A 27,117-nucleotide genomic window follows, 5' to 3' on the forward strand; every position below is an offset into this window, starting at 1 on the left:
TAACTTAATTCGTATTTAATAACAACGTTAAATATGTTCCGATATTCAGTAGTCAACATGTTTTCACGTTGTATTAATGCCGTAGTGTTTATATAACCCGTTGTTTAATTCGATGAAAATGTAAATATGCAAGGGGCGCAACTCAAGTTACTCGCTAGATAGCGCCACCACATCACCGAGTTTTGGTAATGAAATCCGCCAAGGGTTTATGGGGAGCAAAGTGGACCGAAAACCCTTGGCTAGCGATGATGAGGAAAACTGCACTGTAGAATATATCTCGCAGGAGACCATGGGAAGTATCGTATTTGCTACTGTCATAAAATTATTAGAAAAACTAGCGCAGATGTATCTTTATCATATGTCACACGTGCGTACTCAGTAACCACACCCCACTACTCTCACAAGCAACATCTACAAGACAATCACGTGACACGAAAAAACTTAAACCACAATCACGTGACATCTGAAACAGTACTCAACCATTACAAATCAATACCTGTTTGAATGAAAAAGATGAATGAATTGAATTTTACTACAACAATACTACTAATATTACTACTGACTAAGTGTAATACATAATGGATGAAATAAAAACATGCGATTGTTACCCTGTGACATTACTATTGTGGTATCGCATAGCCCCCTAACTCCGTCACTTTCGGGTAACTCCTCGCCGTTTGAAATCAAGTGCGATTATGACGTCATTTCTTGCATGTCAAAAATCTTCAATCAAATGTCAACAATTTACAACGGTTTAATTTAAGAATGTGTTTAAACGTAACAAAATTAGACCATGTTCATTTTATGCAACAATAATTGCATGAAATCAGCTAACACTTTTTCACGAGTGCTCTAAAATAACGATATTTCTGACATGCAGGTCCATTCGATGATTTACGGTGGTTAGTCATTTTGAAAGAGGTCAAGATGAAGCATTTCACATGTAGTTTATATTATATTAAGGTTATTAATACATTTTTTTCAGTCCGCAATAGCGTTTATGCACTACGCTTGATGATAACGTCAAATCACTCATGCCATAATTTTTGCCTTATACAGGGTTATAGATATATACGGTATGTCGGTATTTAGAATATGGTACATTTATTAAAAATATGATAAATAAATAACATAATCATTTATATATTCAATATTGATATGATATATTCAAAATATGTAAGGACAGTAATCAAACGGCATCCATGCATTATAAAAAAGGTCATTGTGATTGTTATTACAAGGACACATTTTTTATTCTGGCGATCATTTCATTTCCATGAAATCAAATGCCATTGAAATTGTATATACCAATTTTCCTTATTATTACTTGGCCTAGATACAAGTTGAGTTAAACTAAATTGTTAATGTGTCTCTATTCCCTGGCCTATCACAGATCTTGTGGATGACGGACTTAATTTCATAAGTTTTGGTAGCACGTGTGATAAACGTCATATTCAGAGGGCTTATTTGAATAATAATAAAAATATTTTTGTTCATAATTTTATAAATTATAATGTTTCAGATTATATTTTGTGATTTCAAATGATAAAAACCGCAAAAAATAATTTACAGAGAAACGCGGAATGTTTTCTGCTTAAGGTGACGGGATATATCTATATGTATTTGTATATGTTTTATTCCGGAAATTTATACTCCGTTTATATTTTGTTTAAGACTATTGATGTCCTGTCTATTGTTATTTAAATTTTATTGTCTGTAAGTGTATAAATACGACCGTCATCAGGCATTCGGGAGACTCTCTTGTTGGTCTACGGAGCAAGCTCTCCCCCTCTCCTCTTTCTCGGCATTCATTAAGGTAAATTTTCATTTCTCCTTCTTAAGTTATAAACGGAATCAAACAATGTTATTTATGTTCAATATTTGATTTTGCTTAATAAATTTGTAAATCTTCGTTATCTTTGTTATTTTGTAATTCAGAGTCAAACTGAAAAGAATGAACCTGGGTTGATGTTGAAAGACGTTTCCGTCTTGTTTATTTATACTACACTATAATGAATACTAGACGTTTAAAAAACTTAATTACTTTCCTTTACATCTGCCCATAGAAGGAACCATAACACTTGAGTTCAGTTGATATCAAAATATTTTAAATTGATATGCTTATTATTAAGGTCTTCCGTTGAAATCAAAAGACTTTCTTGTTATTGCTTTGTTTCTTTTTCCCTATTTCTATTATTTTTTTTGGTGTCACATTTTCTCAAAAACGCTTCAACCGATTTTTATGAAACTTTCAAATCTTATTTATGACAAAATGTGTAAGAAAATTACACGAGAATTTTTTGGTCGTCACTTCCGGTACCGAGATATTAGATATTTTACGTTTTTGCTTGTTTACAATTTTTCTCCAAAAGTGTTTAAGATAGAACTTTCAAATTTTCAGAGATGGCAGAGAGTGAACAGCCGCAGTGTCCTTTGCATATTCAGACGTCCGCCGTTACTTCCGGTCGTCACTGGAAGGAAATGAAACACCTTAATTTTTTATTTTTTTAAACTTGAATTATTTTAATGTTTATATTCGACAGACACGCCCTCAAACCTTCTTAATATGAAATTTGTTTTAAAATCGACCAACGCATTCTCGAGATTTTTGGCTCTAAAGTCCTGAAGCGAGAGTCTGCGTAGCTCAGTCGTTAGAGTGTTGGACTTGTGCCCAGGCGACCCGGGTTCAGTTCCAAAGTGTCGATTATCTTTTCTTCCTTAATTTTGTTTTGTTTAACGATTTTATCTTTAAAATGATGGATTTTAATGTTTACCGTTTTATTTTCATTACAAATAAAAATAATATAAGAGCGGCCTTTTTAGTACAAATATAGAGCTTGTTTCTGTCAGCAGTTCGCTAAATTCAGACGCTCGTCGCATCGCCAGCATCAAAGAGTACGACCGCAGTAGAGTTCACTGGGTCGCTTTGCCGGCATCAAAGAAATTCCGCCATCTCAATGACTATACACACAACATTTAGCAATGCATCCATGTTTTAAGCATTCTACATGGCTTTAAAAGGAGGAGTGATTAGTATTTAATCCCATATATAGATACACGCATGCATGTATACATTTCCTGAACACTATAAGACACTATAAAAATATCTCTCTCTCTCTCTCTCTCTCTCTCTCTCTCTCATGGACTCTCTAGTGCTAAAATTTGAGGCCCCGAGTCAGAGAGGTAAAGCACGATAAACCCCCTTACAGCATCACAACCGCCAGTTCCTACGGTGGCAGGGGATAGTTTCGTACTAAAGACCTGGTCAAATTTCTTACAATTAGTGATAGGTGCTGTTTGATGAGATATTTTATGAATAAAAATGAATGAAGTAATTATCAGATACATTTCCTGTATAGCAGAGTGCTTGCTGAGAAAAATGATGTGCAATATGTAGGTGTCACTATGATGCTTAGGATAGACATAGATGCAAATGCGAAACTAATACATGCTGTGAGATGCTGAGGAAATTCCGCTGGTAAGCAGTAGGGTTTAGGAGAAGGTCTGTATCTCTGAACGAAGGTGATGTACCCCAGATCGATTGGTGTAATTTCATCAGGGCATACATTTATCTACCAAATGCTTTGTAATTTATCTCCCTCGCTCGGGACTGGGAGGGGCTGTAGGGGTGCGGATGAGGCCTAAACTTTGAAAAATCAAGCCAAAATCTTGCAGGGCCCCCAGTGTGTTTTAGTGCATCTGCACTGCAATATGTAGATTACATGCTCTTGGTGGGTCTATTATTTAAGCTAGGGGTATATGAAGTGTAATTAACCTCGTGAAACTTTAACCCTTTATTTATTTACATTGACCTCAAATATATGTCTACCCCCTCGGTACATGTTAGGCACTCAAAAAAAACTGTACCCTGCCACCTACACAGTTTTGATTGTAAAATTTCCTACGATATTTACGTACCTCAGAAATCTTCAACATGTCAATATAAGTGATATATTTTTTTGGAGTGTAAAGCTAGATAAACAATGAACGCGCATATCCGTATAAATTAACCTAGCGAAAATTTTCATCTGGGTATAATATTAGTTTATTAAAACGGAATAAATTCTTGTCCTCTGGGAATAAACCCCGTTTCAATATTGCCCCCACTTGATTTCAAACTTATGACGAGTCATCGGACAATGCTTTGCCATGCGTATAACATGTATAATCTCTCTCGAATTGGGATCTTCCCAGATTCTTGATGAAATATAATGTTTTTCTAATAAATTACATAGCAAGTTAGAAATGCTGAGGTGGATTGAAAAAACGCTTTTTATAAAAACGGTTTCAATCCAATGTTTTCTCAGACGTCTGCATCAATTTGTTCCCGCCCATTTCAATTGTTTTGACTGTAAAATGTGAAACTGACGTAAGCTTGTCAGTTAATGTTCCGCGTGCCTGACTTTTTGAGATTTTATATTTAAACATATTATTTTATATCTAAAAATAATTACAATAATAGCGACTTTTTACAGTATAATTTATGCATATGTCTATTGAAATTCTAATAGAGGGTTCAATGGAATTTGATGACGTGTTAAGAAATAATAGAATAGAACAACTATCCCTATTATCTACTTTATGGTGCACTCAAACGGAAGACATTTCGTTGCTTGCAACGAGCGTCTAATTTATTTTTCATATTCTAAACAATGTACATTATTAACATTATGTTAACTCTTCAAGAAGTAAAACTGGCATTACTTGTACTTAACAGAATTGACATCAAAATGCATCAAATAAAAATTATATTCTTTATATGTTTTGATGTATTTTTTAAATCTTTTGCATGGATATATTAGGGTTATTGTAGTGGAATATCATAATATTGAATTTGTCGTTTTGGGGAAAACTTATCGTATGAACTTTATCGGTGACTTGTCAATAAAATGCTGTCTTTGGTGATTCAAGCGGGATATTTATGAAAGTGGTGAAATTGCAGAAAAATACATAACCCAAGTTAGCGGGTTATATTTTTTCTGCAATGATTGTTAACTTCATAACACGCATAAAAGATCAACAAAAGCATATTATCATGATTATATTTACATCTTTTTTTAAACAAATTTATAAATTAATTGCAAAAAGTAAGTTAAATTAACTAAATTACTTTTAATGTACATCAGAACGTTAGTAAAAGACACAGTCAAATCGTCTCCTATAGGAATTTGAGTCTGACGTCATCATGACTATTTTTGTGCAGTCCTTGATTTTTCTTAAGTTGAGTCAAGAGGATTCGAAACCTGTTTCGACCAATCAATAGTTGTGACATGTAGATTTCAGTCCTGTCAGTTTCAACAGATCTATGAACTTCAATCACTTTCCGTAAAAATAGTGGGAATCATACTCGCTTGTTGTGAAAACTTGCATATACCTACGTACACGGGATATTTAAAATAGATAAGTATAAATTTCTTTGTTATTTAGTTTCATCCACATGTAGTGGATGTCGGGGTTTTGAATCGTTGTAATTTCAATAAAACATAATTAAGAATGGTAACTTGAACAGAGATGAAACTAATTTCGTAATTTACCTTTTCTCGGTTATTGGATACATATAATGTTTAGGCCAAAGAATCATAGGCCTTATTAATTATTTAACCTACCGTTTAATATCGGCGCAAAAAAGTCACAAGTTTCAGCTATACCATTATCTACTGAAGTGTTAGTAAATACATTGAGAAGATGAAGAAAAGAAATGCGTTATTCTGAATCATGTATATATGTTTTACTCAACATATCATGTAAATGATATATCAGAGAATTGCATTAGCCAAAATGTTTTTACATGATTAGATCCATAAACGGCACCTTCCATTTTAAGAACACTTCAATGGGAAAGCTACGTTTTACTGGTATTACACTTACTTTATTTTGTAGATCAAAGAAAGCGCAAGTTACTCGATCTAATGCATTTCAAAGTCATTTTTTATAACAAATATTATTTGTTAATAATACCCAGAGAACCATTTATTTTCACTGCATCGTTGAGTTGAACCAGACTTGTCCTTTGGTTTTTGCAGAAAGTCTGATAAGAAATTCATCATATTTGTACAAATCTTATATTAAATTAACTACTTGTTTTACTTTAAGCAGGTAAAATCCCGCGTCATTCATAATATATGTGGTTGTTTCTTTTATTATATGGAGATAGCTCATGAAAACAATTTTTTCCTCGTTTATACTACACATTTTAAATGACCTATTAAAATATAAGTCGTACTTTCTTCTACTTTTCTATCGAATAATAACAATGCTCTATAAAAACGCTAAATGAAAAAATGCAACTGCAGTGAATTGACACTTATTTACCTGTGGGGAAACAGTTCAAATTTACAAGTGCAGAATAAATTGTAGCAATAGGCGTTGTAACGTTTCCATCCGTGTTTACAAGCTTTTGGGTTAAGAAGAAATTTAAGTATATCAAGTCTCATAAACCAAGTGCTTTAGAAATTTGCAAACGCTTCTCAGCCGAGTTACTATGTACCCATCTTTGACACTGTTGCTCTTCCATCTACCGTGTCTCTTAAGACACCTTTTATCCACAATTACATTAGCAGCCACAGTCGCTCCACCCAACCTAAGAGAATACAACCCTATATTTAATTCACTGCTACAAACAAACTTTAACAGAGAAATAATATTTGACTTAGCAGCAGAGTAACTGAGCTTTTTGTTTTTGTATATAAGCTTGCATATGTGTTTTTTTTAATCTAAAAACGGGTCTAAATAAGAAAAAAACTACTAACTTCTTGATATATCTACTATACATTGTCACAGGACATTGCTTTGCCTGTATTGATCTGTCTTACTTTTTTATATATATAACACTAAATAATCTTCAAACATTTTGACATCCCCAAATGTTAGTGCGCTGATCTCATCAAATCGTAAAAAACCTGCAAACCCCAAAAGAATCAAAAGCATATTTCTAACAATTAAGATGTCATTTCATTCTTCAAATTTATTACAGAGTTCAATAATCATATCTTTTGAAATCGGCTCTTTTTTATGCAGCGGCCTGGATGAGTTTCTTCCCGCAAATTTCTGTAAAATTCATAGCAATATTTTGAAGCTACTGTTCTATTTTTAACATTGTCAACTGACTGCTCTAATACTCTTTTTATAGCCTCCAGCTCTCTCCAAGTAGAACTTTGCTTTATCTCCCAACCATTCCTGAATGCATAACAATCTAAAGCTTTTTCATCCACCGAGTTATTTGTCCAATTACATCCATAACCCGTATGAGATGCATCACAATATGTGAGAATCTGAACACTGCTTTCCTCTGTCAACTGACTCAATCAAATACCTCTTTTGTTCATTGAGTCTAAATTTTTTAACCAAAATTCTAACTCTTCTACTGCCTCTGAGCTGAGACTAGTAAATGAGTTGAGTTCTAACTGGATCTGTTTATAATACAAAAATACAAATAACTAGTTCTCAATCTGACCTCTTGACCAAACACTACCTGTGTTAAGATCAACTAACCAACAACAGACGCTGTACCCTTGACCTAAAACCAAACACAACCCGACTGTTGTGCTCTAATAATGTTTTTCAAACTCATCTCTAACTTTTCAATTCTACCCTAGGATACACGGACTTTATTTTCTTGTGTATTCCAGCTTAAACCAAACTTTTGTGTTGGTTCCTATTGACACTTTTCAATAGCAACTAAAAACCCCAATTTTTCTAAATCTCTCTGAATCTTAGAATTTATCCTTTCTGCTTCGCGCAAACTAGACCTCCGATACCGTCATCTAAATGCATTACAGTTCTTATTCCTTTACACCTCCAAAATTTAACTGCTTCTCTCATGACTTTTGTAAAAATGTATCCCCTGTGCTAAATGCCACATGGCAAAACATTAAAAACATAATATATATATCCTTCCATTTAAAACCTATAAATATTCTCTCGGACCTGCACTTTCCATTCAAACGAAAACCATAATGATAAAGGTTAAAAATGTGACGAAACCCAAATTTATTTTCATGACATCTTATTCCTTATTTCGACAAACAGCTGTCTTTGAGACCCAGTGCCGTGGATCGGGTAGTACGTTCAAAGGTTGCGCGTCTTGTGGATCCGAAACCAGTGATTGACAGATGCTCACAAAGTTAAATACGATCTAAATAAGAATCAACAATATGTTGAAAAGGAAGCAAAAAGTGACTAGTTAGTGTTGTATTTCGTACTGCTTTAATGCATTTGGTTGTGTTTTAAACCTTTCTCATTTAATTTGAGGACAAACAATTCATTGAATTATTAAGATATAATTATGATATATTCATTTTTTATCAAAAACTTTGTAAAGTACGATGGATACGTTCCGAGGTCCACTTTTACCATTTATTCAGTGCAAAAATGAAATGGTTTAAGCCTACGTAAGCATTGTCATCTAGATCTTTTAGTTTCTAATAGTGGCAGTGTTTCATAATGCACGAAAGAAAACCCAGACTTAGTATGATTTTATCTTCATTATAAATTATTTTAATAATACTAAGATCATTTTGCATTGTCATTAATGTACATATATGTGATTCTATTAACGTTTTCATTTTTGATTTTTTTTTAAAAATGAATATTAAATTGTATATAACACGGACGTTTACAACTTACTTAAAATTAACTAAAGAGATGATTGTTATAAAGTCTAAAGAAATGTATGAAAAACACAATACTATGGAATCATTTTTATACGTGTGGGTCAATGTCCGTGAGAAGCAAAAAGTTTCCTGGTTCGTGGAGACGTTTTTTCATTGGTAGATTAATCGGGATAATATTAAAAGATATTAAAAATTATTGTGTATAGGTTCGCGGGGATGTAAATTCGTGGGCAGGGTTACCCATGAACATTGGTCCCCCACGAACAATGATGATTCCACAGTATTGTGAACTTGTATCTATAATTGATATTTTCTTCAAAAACCAAGGGACAACTTTGCGTTAAATTGATTATGCAAACGAAAATAAACGGTTTATGAAGACTTTTCCAAACTGTAAATTTGTTTCCTCAAACAGGATTTGAAGGTTTAGCCTTTTTAAATTAATAACACTCTTTAGCAAGAGATGTTTATTTGTAGATTATATTATTCGCTTATCAAAGTCTGTACCATTGGGCAAAAGCTGACGTATAATAACGGACTGCTCTTATTTAGTGCATTGTTTTCATGCACGTGTTATAATTTAAAGAAGACAAACATTCTCTAGTGTTTATTCACTTCAATAAAAGATATTCAAATCATTCAAACTATCAATTATACTTGCGTAAGCATATCGTAATATTTGTAATAAAATAGAAACATTAGTTCATTAATCAAAGCATAAAATACAATGTTTTGCAGATTCAATTTTTAGAAATTATTAACATAAACACATATTATCAAACAGTTGAATAATGGATTGATTTTATTTATAACATGGAGGGGAAACGGGTTGCATTAACAACTGGTAAAAGTTAGTACAATAGTTATATAGTCAAACATTAAATCATGATTAAAATCACAGGATGAATGACCATCTTTAAGTCCTCCTTAAAGATAGCTTAAAGGTGTTTAAAGGTAGCTTAAAGACTATCTTTAAGCCACCTTTAAGCTACCTTTAAGCTATAAGTATTGCTTAAAGGTGGCTTAAAGAAAGCGTAAAGATGGCTTAAAGGCAGCTTAAAGACTATCTTTAAGCCACCTTTAAGCCACCTTTAAGGACAACTTATAGGTCCTTAATGTCCAAACTTCTTTAAGCCACCTTTAAGCCACCTTTAAGCTACCTTTAAGCCACCTTTAAGCCATTAAAAAAAATTTAATTCAATATTGTGCTTAATTTCCAACAAAATGTATTAACTTTATGAAAGAAAAGATATTAAAACGGTTTTTGTTCTAGAAAGAAAAAATGAAAAAAAAACACAAAAAAAAAAAACGGCCACGGCGAGAATTGAACCCGGGACCCTTAGTTTACTAGCATCACCACACATCCTCTGCGCCACGGCAACTTACATATAGATGAGCGTTTTTATATCCTATATATCAGTGGATATTGAATCACTGTATTGAATGTGTTTACTTGAAAAGATTTTGACAAACCATTCAGTTTGTAACAATCAATTATATCTAATTTATAAATTACATGCATGCATGTATTTAGAATGAAATACGGAACTTGGTCTTCAGTGAACAAAAATATATTATACCGAAATGGAAACCGTTAGGTTCACTATAGTAGGCTTTCTTAGTTAATAAATTTAAACCGAGTAGATATACGTTCATCTAATTTATAGCTATAAAAATGTAAGAAAGAAAATGAAATCATTTCTTTTATTAAATGCATTGATACTATTAGGGTATTTGTTCAATTTCCCGGTTTTCATGATCGCGGCGCCGTTCCAATATGTTTAAATATTTACATGTAATTGTATGTACATGTACATGATTTTTAAACTATCAATTCTATAACAAACAAAATTACCAATTACCGGTGACGTATTTACTGCATGTGGCAATTGCAAATGACTTGTACATACAATTGTATGATGTGCCAGGCCGGGTATATTTGACATATTTACCCTTATACATATATTTAAATAATCAACCCCTATTTATGATCACCGGTACATTAATTAATTAGCCTCAATATTTTACTCTTACATACATGTATCGTTAATTTGTAGACGTAACATCTTTGAAACCCAGAGCTAGGAAATAATACTTTGAAAATGAATTACAAATGTAAATTAACTTTTATTCACTAGACTTATCGTATACTCGTACATACTAAGATTCAACGCCTTTAGAAACCCTGACGTGCACCTGGGCACACGACACACCTGTTGTGTATATCTTGTATATTCTGTGTTAGTTCCAGGGGTTTTCTTAAGTTGGACAAACAATAGACTTTAATTAGATATACACAAACATGCACCTGGGCACACGACACAACTGCTGTGTATATCTTGTATATTCTGTGTTAGTTCCAGGGGTTTTCTTAAGTTGGACAAACAATAGACTCTAATTAGATATACACAAACGAACAAAACTATGTCTAGACAAACAAAGCAGTAATATCCTGCCCGATATAACAAAGGCAGTTGAGAGTCTTTTCATCTTTAACATGTATCTAGCAGATCTAGAGTTAGAAATAATGAAAATTGAAAAAAAAAATACAAACCTTAAACCGATTAACAAATTAAATCATGCATTTTTGGTTCATTATCTTTATTTTGTTTAATAACCGGATGAACTGAGAGAGAGAGAGAGAGAGAGTTTTTTTCACCGATTAATTTATAATAGGAAACAAACATACTTTAATTAATTTTATGCACATATCAAGATACATAGACTGCGCTCATACCTACAATAAATTTGAAACCCCCCAAAAATTATGAAGAATTTTAAAACGGCAATCTGTGTCCATCAGAGCGGTGCTGATGATAGCGATCTGTGTTTAATGGAGCGACGATTAAAACCGCCTGGAACACAACACCCCCCCCCCCTTCCTTGGAAATTATATTATCACTCGGATGACCCCCTCCCATCTCTATAAAAGAGCTTTTGCATTTAATATATGTTTTTATTGTTCAGCTTGATCAATATTGACTTAAAGGCCACTTAAAGACAGTGTAAAGGCAGTGTAAAGAGAGCGTAAATGCCACTTAAAGATGCTTAAAGGTGGCTTAAAGGTAGCTTAAAGAAGTTTGGACATTAAGGACCTATAAGCACTTGCTTAAAGGTGACTTAAAGGCGGCTTAAAGGTTGTATAGCCTTTAAGCTCCTTTAAGTCACCTTTAAGCCACCTTTAAGGACTTGCTTAAAGATGGTTTTTCGCCCTGTGAATAATGCATTATTTTTGAACATCTGTTAAAAAGATTATATATAAATGTAATTTTCTTAACTTTTAGAGTCAGGATTTTGACCATTAAAATTTAAAGATGACAAATCAATTGAGTTGAAATAAAATGTTTAAAATCAAAACATTTATTGATTTTCTTCTATTTGTCTTCATGTAGATTGCGTACAAATGTATACAATCAATGATTCAACATTTTCTATAGTCTGTGCAAAGTTATTGTTTTAGTCACGTTTAGACGACATTTTGATAAAAATACACATACAGGTGAAAGAAACAAAATTGAAATCGATGAAAGGGGAAAAATTCAAGATTTTTCTATCGATACATTATTAATTTTTACTCTAAAAATGCTCTTGAACGAAAACGGATTTCTTACGGAGATTTATAATCGGAGAATCTGAACTCTGTTCACTTGAATTGCTTTACAAGTGAATTTTCAAAGGAAGAAATCTTTCATTTAATTAGTGTAATCACATTTTCATCTTCTGTAATAAGGCTAAAAATAATTTTCCTCGATTAATGATATTTAGAGTTTAGTTTGTTCTGGATATGGCTAATACTGGTGAATGATTTCTCAAAAGTAGACTACTCACTTCATGATTTGTTATTTGTTTGATCTGACATTTTAGGTGGAATTTATGGAAAAGTGTTGAGCATAGTTATCCATCCTTTCAATAAAACAAACTACACCTATATTTCAACTCTCATTAAAAATATACCTGCAATCTATCTTTGCTTGTATTAAAACAAAATTGACCCCAAGTTGTAGCCGATATACCGGTAACTATCTAATAATTATTCCAATCGATTGAATTAGCATTTTTTATAACATACAGCTTTTTCTTCAAGATAAGATTAATCTTAACATAATCCCAATTCAGTTAGTTTTTTTTTAATAGCTTGAGATTGATTTCCGTAGAAGCCATTGATTTCGTATAAGCCTTAAACATATGTAATATCATTTCGGACAACATAATATAAACTCAAAATTCGTACATAGCTGATTTAATATACACGAAAGCAAGATCAAAACATAATTATACTGCAATTCTACCTCTAAATACCTATATTGTGTCGTTATTTACAAACACCTGCTACGTTTTGCGTGATTCAAAAATGTATATAAGCATAGATACATGTAGGTATATATTGTAGGTATACATTACTATCTGTTATCTTATCATGCAGTTTTTTGAGGTTAGCTCTTTTTGTGCATTCCTTGCACTAGTCGTCTGTTTTGAGGGATCTGATGCAGAACCACACACTGAAGACGATGATTTGATGAAAAATATCTCGGACCTACATTTCCAACTGTTTTCTTCCATTCAAAAGAAAACCAAAATGATAAAGGTTAAAAAATTGTGACGATACCCTACTTAGTGTCTTTTTTTAACATAAAATTAATTTCTGTTCATAACATCTTACTTTGTATTACTTATTTTGACAGACAACTGTTTTTGAAACTCAGTGCAGTGGATCAGGCTGTACCTTCAATGGTTGCGAGTCTAGTGGATCCGAAACCTGTGATGGACAGATGTTCACAAAGTTAAATAAGATCCAATCAAGTATTAACAACATTTGGAAAAGGAAACCAGCACCTAATGGTTACTGCATGATTATTTTCATGTTTTATTTTCACAATTGTTTTATCCGTCTATTACACTGCATTTTTTCTTTAATTCACAGTTATGGCAAAGATTACATTTGAAATATAAGATTATATGCAGTTTGTTTACATTTAAACAGTTTGTAAACAAGGATGGAAACGTTACGATGGCCACTGTTATCATTTATTTAATACAAAAATGAACTGGTTTCAAGCACAGGTAACACATACCTTCTTTTGTTGTATTTATTTTGCAGTAAACAAGAAAAAAAATCAAAATTAAAAATGTATTCCTGAAAAACTTTTTCATAAGCGCTGCCTGGATTGGCTTCAAGAGGCACATGCTCTTGAATATTATATTAAGACAAAAAAAGATAGTGAAAGTACTATTCAATGGGGTAAAAAAAAGTAATCAGTATATAGAAAATAGCTTATTTAAGTACATGAGAAACAAATATAAGTCGTTTATTTTTAATGTTAACAATTTCTGTTTATTAACATACATAAACTTACTATAATATTATTGTTAATTGCTAAGTGATCTTAAACGTAGTTATATTTATCGGAGTATTACAATATACATGTGTAGAAAATAATGATATTTAATGATATACAATTTATTATGTAATTGATATGTAAAACAGTAAAGCGGGAACCATTTACACACACAAAATTGTGTTTAATAGAAAATATTGTTTAAAACTTTATTGCAAACATTGCAATTACAAATTGAGATGCTCGATTATATAATTTTTTCGTCAACAGCGTCCTTCAATTGAATTATTCTTATTCACATTTGTATCTTAATAATGAATAATAATTTATTTTCTTGTAAGATTTTCTGCAGAAAACAAGGAACAACGCTGCTACAAATCAATAATGCAAGTGAAAATAATTGGCTTACAAAGAATTTCCCAAATGGTAAGTGTATTCCGTAAACATATTTAATTTTCTCTTTTTTTCCAACCATGTTGATATGGACGGATGCTGATTAATGATATAATGTAGTGTCGCTTAATCGAGTGTTAGATCCATATATATCTGTAGGATAATGAAATTATTTAATTATACATGTATGATAAACTTTGCCCCCTTCGTAAATTTTCTTTTTCTAAGCCCACTTGAAGGATTCTCTTGGAAAAGTGAATATATAAAATTTCAATTGACTTTTAAATAATAAATACATTAACTTCTAAAACCCATCTGCTAAAAGCAAACGTCTAGGGATGCTGCCTTTGAAGGTACTTTCTGTTTATATTCCAATATATTACTGAGGAATACGAATTAAAGGATGTCAAAAAGCGTTCCAGAATACACATTATTTATAATGAAACATGGCTCTAATAAATATCAAAGCAAATAAATGGTTTAAACCTGATAAATGGTCACTGATACTTTGCTGATGTTATTGTATAATACATTATCTTTATAATGAGAGAGAGAGAGAGAGAGAGAGAGAGAGAGTAATATTTACTTTAACCGTTTAATAACAAAATGCCGAGACATTGATTTGATTTGGTTAAAATACTTTAATAAATTTAGTGACACTTTCTATTTTTAATATTCACGTATTTTAAAATACATGCAAAACTTCAAACAGTGTATTATTGGATTGATTTCACTGACATTGGCACGGAGGGAAAATGGGTGACATTTTCAACAGGGAAAAGTGAGTACACGAGTTGGGACCGTGCACAACCTGATAATGGCGGCGGTCATCAACACTGTGCACTAAACAATTTCTCAAATCGCGCTGGACGTTGGGACGATGAAGGATGTAAAAAATCATTTCAAGTCTTCTGTGAAGCACCAGGTATATTTACTAGTAATTTACAAAGTCCTTTCAAGACTCATTATTACGAAGTCACGTTTTCAACGGCTTTAAAATAAGACAGATCTCTTTACCTTTACACATCAAGGTAAGTTTTGCTGCCAACACTTGTTTTGATGCAGACTCTTAAGTTATGGTGTAATACAATATTAATGTATGAAACTGTACCCGGAACTATATGTTCATGTATATAAGCATGTACAGCATTATTTACGTGTATTGATTTTTCTTCCTGTTTGGAGTTTACAAATGCAAGTGCATGAAATGTTTGATTAAGTGAAGAGAAATACTTTTTAGAATATCTAAACAAATAAAACCAATTTGCGAATACTTTCTTTTTCCATTCAGGTTCTGAATTCTGATCACGGGAAGATGGAATATGTGCAGAAAGTTTATGTGATTGGAGTCATATGAATTTATTACATAAAAAAATCCTTGAGTATTTTTATTGGTTTTTTGTAGACGTGTAAAAGATGCAATGTCTTTTCTTCTTTATATTAATGCGTTAATGTAGATGCATAGTACACACAAACAAATCAAAATAATATTCTAGTACACACATTTTGTATAATTGAACTGTTTAATATAGAATTAGAATGTCAGTAATAAGTATTATCATAAAATTGCAACTTTATGATTAACATGGGTTAAAGACATAGGCTACAATGTTATAAGTAATTTTGTTTAAACAATAAAATGCTTTCTTGGTGATTTATGTGGATATGAAGATAGCGACATCGCAGAAAAAATACACAACAAATCATGTAAATTTTAGCCCTGTCAGTTTCCATAGAGCTATAAATCACTATCAATTTTCCTAAGAAATGGAGGAGAAAATACTCGATAAATGTAATTATAATCAGTTGTATAAATATAATCAGTTGTATACCAAAGTGGTAAGTGTATGGTAATTAATTTAAACGGAATTCATGAGAATTTGATGCAAGCCGTTATGACATTAATTGTATTTCTTTTGTAACGTCCGTAGCATATAGTACAGGGTGCCCATGAAGGCGGTCCGTTATTTGATATACATTTACATAGGGTAACTGCGTTTCTGCGCGATGGTTTTTTTTATATATAGAATTAGTATTATGCTTATTTTTATGAATCAAAAGTAAATTTGCATGTAGAAATATGTTTTATGTCGTTAAGAAATATTACATATTTTTTTATTTTACTCGTAAATGTAAAGTGGGTCAAGACTGTTGTGTTAGGTGCGATTTTACCGAGACTATAATCTTTTCGGAAAATTTCGGAGTTTTTCATGGTATCGGGATCGGTATACGGGACATTCTAAAGAACTGAAATACTGAAGACCTGTCTGACATGAAATTTTATATAAATTATATATTTGAATTTCTTTGTTCTGCGTTAAATGAAATGACTATGTGTGTGTATTTATAATATTTCTATGTGAAATGTAGCAGAAAAATATCATAAAATGACGTCCATATCAATAATTTACGCAAAAATATGTAAGACCTGAAAATTTAAACTGACCTGGTTAATTTTGAATACTTTTGAGAACTTCATGAAATTAAATAAGCATGATTATCTTCATAAACTGAAGTGTAGATAAGATTTATTATTCCATTTCGGAAAAAATGATCCGGCTTATTTTTTACCTTTAAAATTGTGCAGTTTCTACCGGATAAGCATATGATCTTACATGATTCAATACAATGCAACAAAAAATAAAAATGGTTTGAAACACATAATCTCCAAGAGAATAATGATGAGTTGAATTTTGTCTTAGAATAATGTTCAAATCAATGCGTTCTCCATTACTTCGTACTATGGCAATGGTAATACAATTACCGATAGAAATGCTAACAGTAACGAACTCCATTCTTAATAATAATAGTAAAATGTTACACTTCAAAACCTGTTGCTGAAAATATCTTAAAATTTACAATAAAGATTAAAAGTACAACCAACTCGTTATTTTCTTCTTTGTGGTGCGTTTTTATGTAAACAGCTAATGATGATTTATACAACAATTATATTTTTTGCGGCCCATTTGACGCTTGCGTCAATATTTTTTTCTTGTATATATATGATGTAAATTTTTACTCCACAAATTTAACAAACATTTATAAGTTTTTGACAAATTAAGCATTGTTTATAAAAACACAACAAATTTAAAGAGAGTGCTTCAAATGACGGCCTTTATAATCAATCACGACATCTTGAAAATCTGTCGATGACTAAAATTCCTCAAAACAGCCCCTGTACAAATCCCATTTTCTTAAATCTTATCACTATTTTAAGAATATGTTGCTTGTTGAGTTGTTTATCCTTATGGTATTCTTTATAACAATTCGTCCAACTCTATCATATCTGGAGTCTGTGTTTGATAATGCAGTTTTAAAACGGAAGATGCATGTTGTCTTATTCGATTAATCTTGATTAATGTTTAATTTAACAAAAGAAATATGATGCAAATTTGTGACATCATAATTAAAAGAAAAGCAAGTTTTTGATCCTAAACCTTTTCATGGAAAAAATTAAACAAATTTACTTTCCATGCGAGTCATAATTTTCAAATGTTGGCAAAATATTATCTAATTCATACGAATTTCAAATGTACACCCTGTATTACCAGAATAAACTCTTACAGAAAATCAAAAACCTATTTATAATATATATGCTTAAAAACACATATTACATGTTATACATGCTAGTGACACCTATTTACTGTATGAATAATCACCCAATGTGGTCTGATAGAATATTGTTATTACACTGTCCAATTTTGAGGATAATCTGTCGGGTGCACGAATTCAAATAGAAGTTATGATAAACAATCATAGCTTTCTCTAAAAAAGTCTAAAGAGAAATTGTTTTATATTTATCTTTAAAAATAAAATAATTTTTTTTAATTCATACATTTAACAATATTACAATGCAATAGAAAAAGGCATTCCATATTGAATTTATAAGTTAACTAATGAAGTGCAATTTTGTTTTTACTTCAGCCTTTTTTAAGGTAATATTTAACAGCAATGTTAATTGAATAGTATAATGCATTCTTTGGGGATTCATGCGGAATATAACGGTAGCGACTTTGCAGAAAATAAAATTAACTCGCGTTAGCAGGTAATATTAAATTTTCCTGCAAAATAATTATTGGATTAATCATAAAAGGTAGGTAAAAGGATCTAAATTATTGTTAATGAATATCAGAACGTTAGATTACCCCCCCCCCCCCCCCCCCAGCAAAGTCGTCTTATTTGGGAATATGAGTCTGACATTATCATAATTATTTCGTGCAGTTCGTGATTTTTTGTTTTGGTTGCTGAAGATTCGACCGATAGATAAACTGGTAAAAACTGGATTGTGTAGATTTCAGAACAGTCATTTTCTTTAAAACTATTACTCAAAATCGGGTTTCCTAACTACTACTACGTATTTACTGAAAAAATAAAATACATGATTATTCTCTCTTTATTTTTGTTTTGTGACGGTCAGACCGGTTCGAATACCGATACTAGTTGTAACAATTTTTTACAATGAAAGATAAGTTTATAAAGAATGTTTGAAGACATTCTTCTTATGAAATATTATCCTCGTATGAAATAAATTTCAAGTAATACATGCACTTTCTATGGGATATTTTGTTTGTTTTTTTTCTCAACAATATACAGTGTTAAGTCTATTTGAAAAATATATTTTTTTTAAAAAGAATATTTTATTCGTCATAGGTTTGGTTTGTTCGGGCTTGGTCAATTTTTTATAGCGCATTAAATGTGACTGAGTGATAGCCTGATTAAGGCTTATAGCTTGTTTGTTCTATTTAGTATTTTTTTTTCTGTAGAAGCACAGTGCTTGAAAAGTACAGAAGACTGCTATTTTTCATTATGTAATATAAGTTTTTAAATTTTGAAATGTGTCCCGAAAAAAGTTGTCATAAGCGCTCGATGGTCTTCAAGAGGCATGTGCACTTGAATATGTCAGTACGGCAGTAGTGAGGTAGTAAAAGTACCTTTAATGGTGGTTACAAAATCATTTACCTAGAATACAGAAAATAGCTATATAAAGTACATGTATTCTGGATGGTGTAAATCTTACAACTTTAACATATGAGACAATATACAAAGCGTTTACTTTGAATATGAACAATTTCTGCATGTTCATTATTATGCAATAACTTAATATTCTCTTTTAATTGCTTAAAGCGAAAATAAAAATATCTGTACTTACTGGAGTATGACAAAATACATGTGTAGAAAATATCTATACTACTATATTAAAATAATAGACTCGAATTTTTGGGCTTTAATACCGAGAAATCGGAAGAGTACTGTCATTTCATTTATATATTTTAAACATTATCGGCACTTGAAGATTACCAATTTGTTTTTATTTTTTTCTCAATCAAGCTTCGCTTATTAATAATCAACGAAAACTCCTTTAAAAAATCCAGAAATCATATGGATTTTTTGGATTTTACAATCTTGCGCATGCGAATTACATTCACGCTAAATAACGGGCAATCGGCAATCCTCGGCTGATTCCGCTACGCTCCATACAAACGATATTTTATTGTCGAGTGCGCTAGACATCTGAGTAGTTCCGAGTGAAATCACGGGAGGCTCTTTAGTTTTTGTTTCCACAATATCACATTTGCATGGATAAACTCAGAAACGATATTACAAATACGTGTAAATTTTTATTGAAAATTTGTCTAATATATATTCTGTTCTTCAAAGGAAATACGGGAGATAACTTTAACTCAGTGCATTTAATATGAAAATCCCGATGGTTCCGAATGTCAACTCGAAGTGAGTGAAAATCGTTGCTTGAGAAGTCATTAAATTTTTAGATGAAAGGTATTTTCAGTCTCAAAATGGTTTATTATGAATAATTTGACTGTTATTTTCAATGAAGCTTCGTTAATTTTCTCCAAAATTGTTTCGGAGCGATACTGCACTTTTTTGCTACATTACAAGTATATGAGAGCAGAGACATGTCTCCAGAGACATAAATAATATTTAGCATAGTTGAATGCAAACTTCAGCTGGTCCTTTAATCTGTCCTATCGCTCAGAATGTTCCCCTATATAAATTTTCTCTCTGCCTCTTTCTCTTTCCGACTTCCTTTTACGCTCTTTTCTTTCAGATAAGATTGAGTACCAAATGGTTTACCTCGCTTTCTTGACGCCATATTTGTTTACTAGCCTAAATTTGGCTATCAGTATAACGTGATAGATTAATATTCAAAAAGAGGCATTACATTCCTGGTAGGAAAATAAATAATCGAAAATATATTTCTTTTTTCTGCGATCGATTTCAGCGTTGTAATTTACAGCATTTGTGTACCTTTTATTACTAAACAAAAATATATTTTTTCACCATAGTTTATAATTGATCCAAATTATCGCATGTATAGCATTAATTCAAATATATAATAAAAACAACAATACATGTCAAAATCTGTATCACATCCCATATCAGCCCTCTGGCCTCCGGCCCTCAGGCTGATATTGGATTATCGATTATTATGAGTGTTATGTATCATTCTCTCTATATCATCAATGATTAATGTATGTGCAGGTAATGATAAATGTTATTTTTGTTGTTTTTTTGTTTTTGTATCGATGTCCCTGAAGACAAAGTGCCAATCGATTATCTTTTAATTTTATTTTTTTCTTTCTTTGAAGAAATATAACGAATTCTGCATAGTTGTTCGTATTTACATCCAGGCCATCGTATTTTTTAGTTTCCAAATATCTTTTTTCGTTTACTCAAAATTTCCATCTTTCCGTGGTCAAAACTCTGAATCTAAATGTAAAGAATATACACTTTTTACATCATGTTTTCAGTAGATATAAATGATTAATAAATTACTTTAATCATAAATAATGAATATTTCATATCATGTTATTAATAGATGTCAATATTTACTTTAATGATGAGCAATGAATATTTTATCTAAAATCGGTTAAAATATCCAGGAAGAGACGTTAGAACAGGTCTTACCTGATGCTTCACACATAACTTGAAAATTTCCGTTGCATGTTGCATCGTCCCAACGTCCAGGTCGTTTTGAGTGATTATTGATGGCACAGTCCTGTTTACCTCCGGCATTATCTGGCTGTCCACTATTCCAACTCGTGTACTCACTTTTACCAGTTGAAAATGTCACCCATTTCCCTTCCGTGCCAATATCAGTAAAATCAATCCAGTATTCAACTGTTCATAGATAGATTTATTTGAACAATTTTAAAGAATGATTTTGCAGAAAATCGTTTTGTATTGCATCCTTTAATTAATGAATAAATATTTCTATTTTAAAAGAACGATTACATAATGATTTCTCATGATTTTGCTATTTTTGAGTATTTTGAATTTAAGTAAATGATACCAGAGAATGTTTGTCCTTCTAAAACTCTTACACAAGCATAAACATCATGTCCTTAATAGAAGCAACTCGTCATGTGGTGTATGCATTTGTTCAAAGAAGTTGAGGACTACTTTAATAAGGTTATTTACGCAGGTGGATAAGTACGCGTTCTCTATAGTTGAACAATACGCGTGGGAGTTAAATACGCGGATACTTTTACGATTTTTAAAGACACTAAAAAATTGATTTTTTTACCATACGCGCGGGGTATTTTCCGCGATTTTAAGCTTATCGCCTAACTATTGTTTTCCCACATGCGCAAATTACCACTTTTACAGTATTTACTTAAATATTGTAAGGTTGATTATTTACGCTGGTGTTTAACCACGCGTTTTCTATGATAAAAATTACGCGTGGGTTTTTTAAAACACGAGGATAGTTGATCAACCACATTAAAGTTTTGAGGGTTTTTTAACCATGCGCGTGGGTATTTTAGGCGGTTTAAAGATCACCGTTTACCTAGTGTAAATTTCACCTCCGCGTAAATAATTACTGTAACACAGGTATATGTACATGCTTTTGAAAGATGTGGTTAGGTCCTCATCTTTTGTATGCCATAACATCCTATATGTTAAAATTTTGGTACACTATCGCATTTTCTTAAGAAAACTAAAGGCATGAACTGTGATGAAACATCTTTTAAGTGGATATTGTGATATACAAAAAACATCTGTCGTTTGAGGATAATGACTATAAAAGACACTGTCTTTTGACGTCTTTGAAAAATATATTTACCGTTTGGAAACGTCTTAGTGAGCCATTTATTCTCATTTGCATTATTTATTTGAGGAAAAGTTGACCCTTGATTTCTGCAGAAAATCTAAAAAAAAAAATGATTCATACAAAATAAATGCATATTTTAATGTATGATAAAACACCGATTATGTATACAAGTAGACGTTCTAATTTTTAAGTGCACAAAACAAAAAAATGATATTCAGTATTCTTTTAATAAATCATAAAAAGATAAAAATTCTAATGATTTTACTGATGCCTTTTCAGGGCATTATAAAACTATGCCTTTATAGAAAACCCAAATATGTCGATGGCAAGTTTACCTGTCCTTGAAACCAGTTCATTTTTGCGCTGAATAAATAGTAGCAGTGTCCATCGAAACGTTTCCATCCTCCTTTACAAACTGTTGAGGTGTGAAATAAATATAACATAATTATGAAAGTGTGACCGCGTGGTTTTACGGTGCTAGAGAATTCTTCTGGATCTGCATCGGTCGTGTGCAGTACGAACCGGGTGAGGGAAAGTTGGCGTAAAGGATATAGGGTATAAGGTTGTAGCGCGTTGTAGGCCGTTAGGTAAAAACGAAGGGTAGATTTGCCGTATTCCCGAAGGTCCACCAGTATACAGTTCCAGAGAAATAAACAGGCAATTGATGCAGGATTCCGTATTTATTGGACGAGACTCAACAATGGCAACATTATAACAATTTAACAGACAGACATGTTACAAACAAGTCGGATATGGCCAGTGGTGGCCTCCGGACTCAAGACTCTGGGTGAGTCGGACGTGGCCGAGGCTGGCCGCCGTATTCCAGACTGCCGATTGACAATTGTACATAATTATTTATAAGAAACTGAACAATGAGTATAAATTGACAGGTGATGACATAAGTAAGCTGAGTGAAAGGTTCACAGATATAAAATAATTAAATAAACTCAATGAGTCTTTGATGTCCAAGACATGAAAAACTGATAATTGCACAATGTTGTTTTAAGAGATTAACAGTCCTTGAGACATGACACTCTGTCTCTTTGAAATCACATATAGAGTCCGAAAAGTGTCAATCACAAAATAAACTTGTAACTTAGTAAGAAATAAATTGTGAGAAAATATTACGAAACAGATGTTGAATTTTAAAAGTAAAGTCCAAAATAAAGTTATAATTAAACAGTGAATTTTGCACGGTGATAGTTTCCCACCGCTTCGGGGAAAACACGTCCTCGTGTTTTGAATGAAATATCACAATCTTGTCTTTTTGTTGAGTTCTTTAGTTTATTGAGACAGTTGTAATTGGGCGTTGAAAGGGTGTTGAAACGTTGGTTGGAACTTCACGGTGTTCAGATCTGCGCTGTTCATGATGACTGTGGCTGTTGTTGCCCATCGTTGTTACGTTGAGTTGATGTTCAATGGGGGAAACTCGCTGGCTGAAGAGGTCTAGGATCTGACTACTGCAAAATATATGCAGCAGCCCCGGGCGTTGTTATTACCCTTAGGATTCATCCACCAATTGTGACCGCGTAGATTTTACGGTGCTAGAGAATTCTTCTGGATCTGCATCGGTCGTGTGCAGTACGAACCGGGTGAGGGAAAGTTGGCGTAAGGGGTATAGGGTATAAGGTTGTAGCGCGTTGTAGGCCGTTAGGTAAAAACGAAGGGTAGGTTTGCCGTATTCCCGAAGGTCCACCAGTATACAGTTCCAGAGAAATAAACAGGCAATTGATGCAGGATTCCGTATTTATTGGACGAGACTCAACGATGGCAACATTATAACAATTTAACAGACAGACATGTTACAAACAAGTCGGATATGGCCAGTGGTGGCCTCCGGACTCAAGACTCTGGACGAGTCGGACGTGGCCGAGGCTGGCCGCCGTATTCCAGACTGCCGATTGACAATTGTACATAATTATATATAAGAAACTGAACAATGAGTATAAATTGACAGGTGATGACATAAGTAAGCTGAGTGAAAGGTTCACAGATATAAAATAATTAAATAAACTCAATGAGTCTTTGATGTCCAAGACATGAAAAACTGATAATTGCACAATGTTGTTTTAAGAGATTAACAGTCCTTGAGACATGACACTCTGTCTCTTTGAAATCACATATAGAGTCCGAAAAGTGTCAATCACAAAATAAACTTGTAACTTAGTAAGAAATAAATTGTGAGAAAATATTACGAAACAGATGTTGAATTTTAAAAGTAAAGTCCAAAATAAAGTTATAATTAAACAGTGAATTTTGCACGGTGATAAAAGTATCCTTATTCATTTAATGGAAAATGTACCTTAAGAATAAATGATTGGTTTTAAAACACAGCAATATCCATAGCAGCAGTATAAAACCCAAAAGTTCAACACAAACCGATCACTTTTGGCTTCCTTTTCCAAATGTTGCTGATACTGGATTCTATTTTATTCAACTTTGTGAACATCTGTCCATCACAGGTTTCGGACCCACTAGACTCGCAACCATTGAACGTACAGCCTGTCCCACTGCACTGAGTCTCAAAGACAGCTGTCTGTCGAAATTAGAAATTACATTTAATGTATGAAAAAACTCCGTCTAATGGTTTAGTCTAATGTCTTTTTCTTTTTTCTTACCTTTATCATTTTTGTTTTCTTTTGAATGGTTGAAAACAATCGGAAATGTAGGTCCGAGATGTTTTTCATCAACATTTCGTCTTGAGTTTGTGGTGCTGCATCAAATGCCTCAAAACAGACAACAAGTGCAAGGATTGCGCAAAAGGAGCTAACTTCAAAAAACTGCATGGCAAGATGATAAATGGTAATATCATATATGTTTACATGTATTCAGAAATGCTTATATATATTATTTGGAACACGAAAAACGTAACAGGTGTTTGTTGATTACAATACAATATAGATATTTAGATAGAATTGCATTATAATTATCTTTTGACCAAAGCTTTCGTGTATTCCAAAATAGCTATCTACGAAATCTGAGATATTATTATAAAGTTCACCGAAATAAAATATTTATGCCTATGGCTTAAACTGAAATCAATAAAATATAGGGAAATCAAACTCAATCTTACAACTTGTAACAGGTAACTGAAGGAGGATATGTATTTATTGATTTTATGTCAGTTATATTTTAAAGAAAGCTTCCTATAACTTTATATCGTTCATATAAAATATGGTGAAAATGCACATTTAAGGTAAATCTACGTTTGCTTAAAAATAAGGAAATCAAATATAAGGAATATATATATATATATATATATATATATATATATATATATATATATATATATATATATAAAAGAAGCACTAGCAAACCAACAACACTCGTTATTTAAAGTGTCGGATCAAAAGATACAAGGTTATAAGATGAGATATAAAAAAGCACTAAAAACACGAACAATAAAGTAAAATATTGTCAAATTTTCGGGACAACCCGTCCCTTCTTCAAGACAACAAAATTAAAACTACATAAGAAAGAAGAAAAACATCTACAAAACTAGCACTAAACTAAACTAAATAATATATAAAAACTAGATAATGTTTAAACACCGGATCAAAACGTGGCAGCTACATCTTTATATTTAAGAATTCGAGCCCGAGAAAGATTTTTCTTTCTCGGGCTCGAATTCTTAAATATAAAGATATATAATAATATATATATTATTTAGTTTAGTTTAGTGCTAGTTTTGTAGATGTTTTTCTTCTTTCTTATGTAGTTTTTATTTTGTTGTCCTGAAGAAGGGACGGGTTGTCCCGAAAATTTGACAATATATTACTTTATTGTTCGTGTCGTTGGTTATTTTTAGTGCTTTTATATATATATATATATATATATATATATATATATATATATATATATATATATATATATATATATATATATATATATATATATATATATATATATATATATATATATATATATATATATTAGATGGTTTAGTAACGGATGTTTCTACAAAATAACAGATACTAAGCAGTATCTTATATTTGACCCATGCCACCCTAGACACACCTGGAATAATATTCCCATACAATTTAGCAAGGCGTTTATGTACAATAATCTCCTATACAGAAATATTAGAACTTCGTTTCACAGAATTACAAGATTTATCACCTCAAAGAAATATTCCCATACAATTGATTAAAAACGGAATCAACAAAGCAAAATCTTATGAAAGAAAGCGTCTACCTTTAGTAAAAAAATAAACCCGTCAAACATGCCGTACCATACGTTTCTACGCACAACGCTAGAAATCCAGGAGTGTTCAACATTATTAGAAACAAGCTTATCTTTTAAAAAGATTGGTGAGCTAGCGCTGTAGCCAACATAAAACACAGAAGCAGATTTCTAAAACATTGCTTTATATTTCTGAATCGATTAATTAAATAGGAAGGCACAGTGGTGTACTGGAATTGTGCTGGAGTGGGGTCTCAATTTAGAACTGTGAATCTACAGGCATGGCATAGCTCATTGACTGTGCCTTAACGACTGTAATTTCAATTTCGAGGTGAAAATTTTCAAGAAACATTGGTACTGTTTTGTAGCAATCGTATCTTCTCGGGCCTTTCCGACAAGCTCAGAAAACATATCCGAAGTTGTTTTCCGAGCTTAAAGAAATTTAAGATAAAGCTAGCTATTTATCATTTTATTGAAAATAACTTTGCATTATAAGACCTTCCGTTACTTTTTGACATTT

At 32.0% G+C, this 27,117-nt stretch overlaps 2 protein-coding genes across 2 annotated transcripts; one reads left to right on the forward strand and one right to left on the reverse strand.

Moving 5' to 3' along the window:
• The first annotated feature begins 13,009 nt into the window (after positions 1-13,009).
• LOC128169053 (lectin BRA-3-like) lies at positions 13,010-15,748 on the forward strand. The gene is made up of 6 exons (XM_052835219.1): positions 13,010-13,197; positions 13,295-13,451; positions 13,594-13,673; positions 14,290-14,374; positions 15,054-15,266; positions 15,633-15,748. Exons 1-6 carry the CDS (start codon positions 13,030-13,032, stop codon positions 15,644-15,646), a joined length of 717 nt encoding a protein of 238 aa, XP_052691179.1. The 5' UTR covers positions 13,010-13,029; the 3' UTR covers positions 15,647-15,748.
• A 5,095-nt stretch (positions 15,749-20,843) lies between these two features.
• LOC128169063 (lectin BRA-3-like) lies at positions 20,844-25,623 on the reverse strand. The gene is made up of 6 exons (XM_052835231.1): positions 25,034-25,623; positions 24,795-24,951; positions 22,751-22,830; positions 22,428-22,512; positions 21,269-21,481; positions 20,844-21,070 (listed from the first exon to the last, which is right to left on the reverse strand). Exons 1-6 carry the CDS (start codon positions 25,199-25,201, stop codon positions 21,057-21,059), a joined length of 717 nt encoding a protein of 238 aa, XP_052691191.1. The 5' UTR covers positions 25,202-25,623; the 3' UTR covers positions 20,844-21,056.
• Between the last annotated feature and the right edge of the window lie 1,494 nt (positions 25,624-27,117).

Source organism: Crassostrea angulata, chromosome 1, assembly GCF_025612915.1.
Source record: "Crassostrea angulata isolate pt1a10 chromosome 1, ASM2561291v2, whole genome shotgun sequence".
NCBI classification, from domain to species: domain Eukaryota; kingdom Metazoa; phylum Mollusca; class Bivalvia; order Ostreida; family Ostreidae; genus Magallana; species Magallana angulata.

Coding starts and splice junctions, on each gene's coding strand:
- LOC128169053 (XM_052835219.1), top strand. CDS start 13,030: ATGCAGTTTTTTGAGGTTAGCTCTTTTTGTGCATTCCTTGCACTAGTC. Junction 13,674..14,289: donor TGAACTGGTTTCAAGCACAG/GTAACACATACC, acceptor TTTTCTTGTAAG/ATTTTCTGCAGAAAACAAGG. Junction 14,375..15,053: donor TACAAAGAATTTCCCAAATG/GTAAGTGTATTC, acceptor AACTTCAAACAG/TGTATTATTGGATTGATTTC.
- LOC128169063 (XM_052835231.1), bottom strand. CDS start 25,201: ATGCAGTTTTTTGAAGTTAGCTCCTTTTGCGCAATCCTTGCACTTGTT. Junction 22,513..22,750: donor TGAACTGGTTTCAAGGACAG/GTAAACTTGCCA, acceptor TTTTTTTTTTAG/ATTTTCTGCAGAAATCAAGG. Junction 21,482..22,427: donor CACTAAGACGTTTCCAAACG/GTAAATATATTT, acceptor ATCTATGAACAG/TTGAATACTGGATTGATTTT.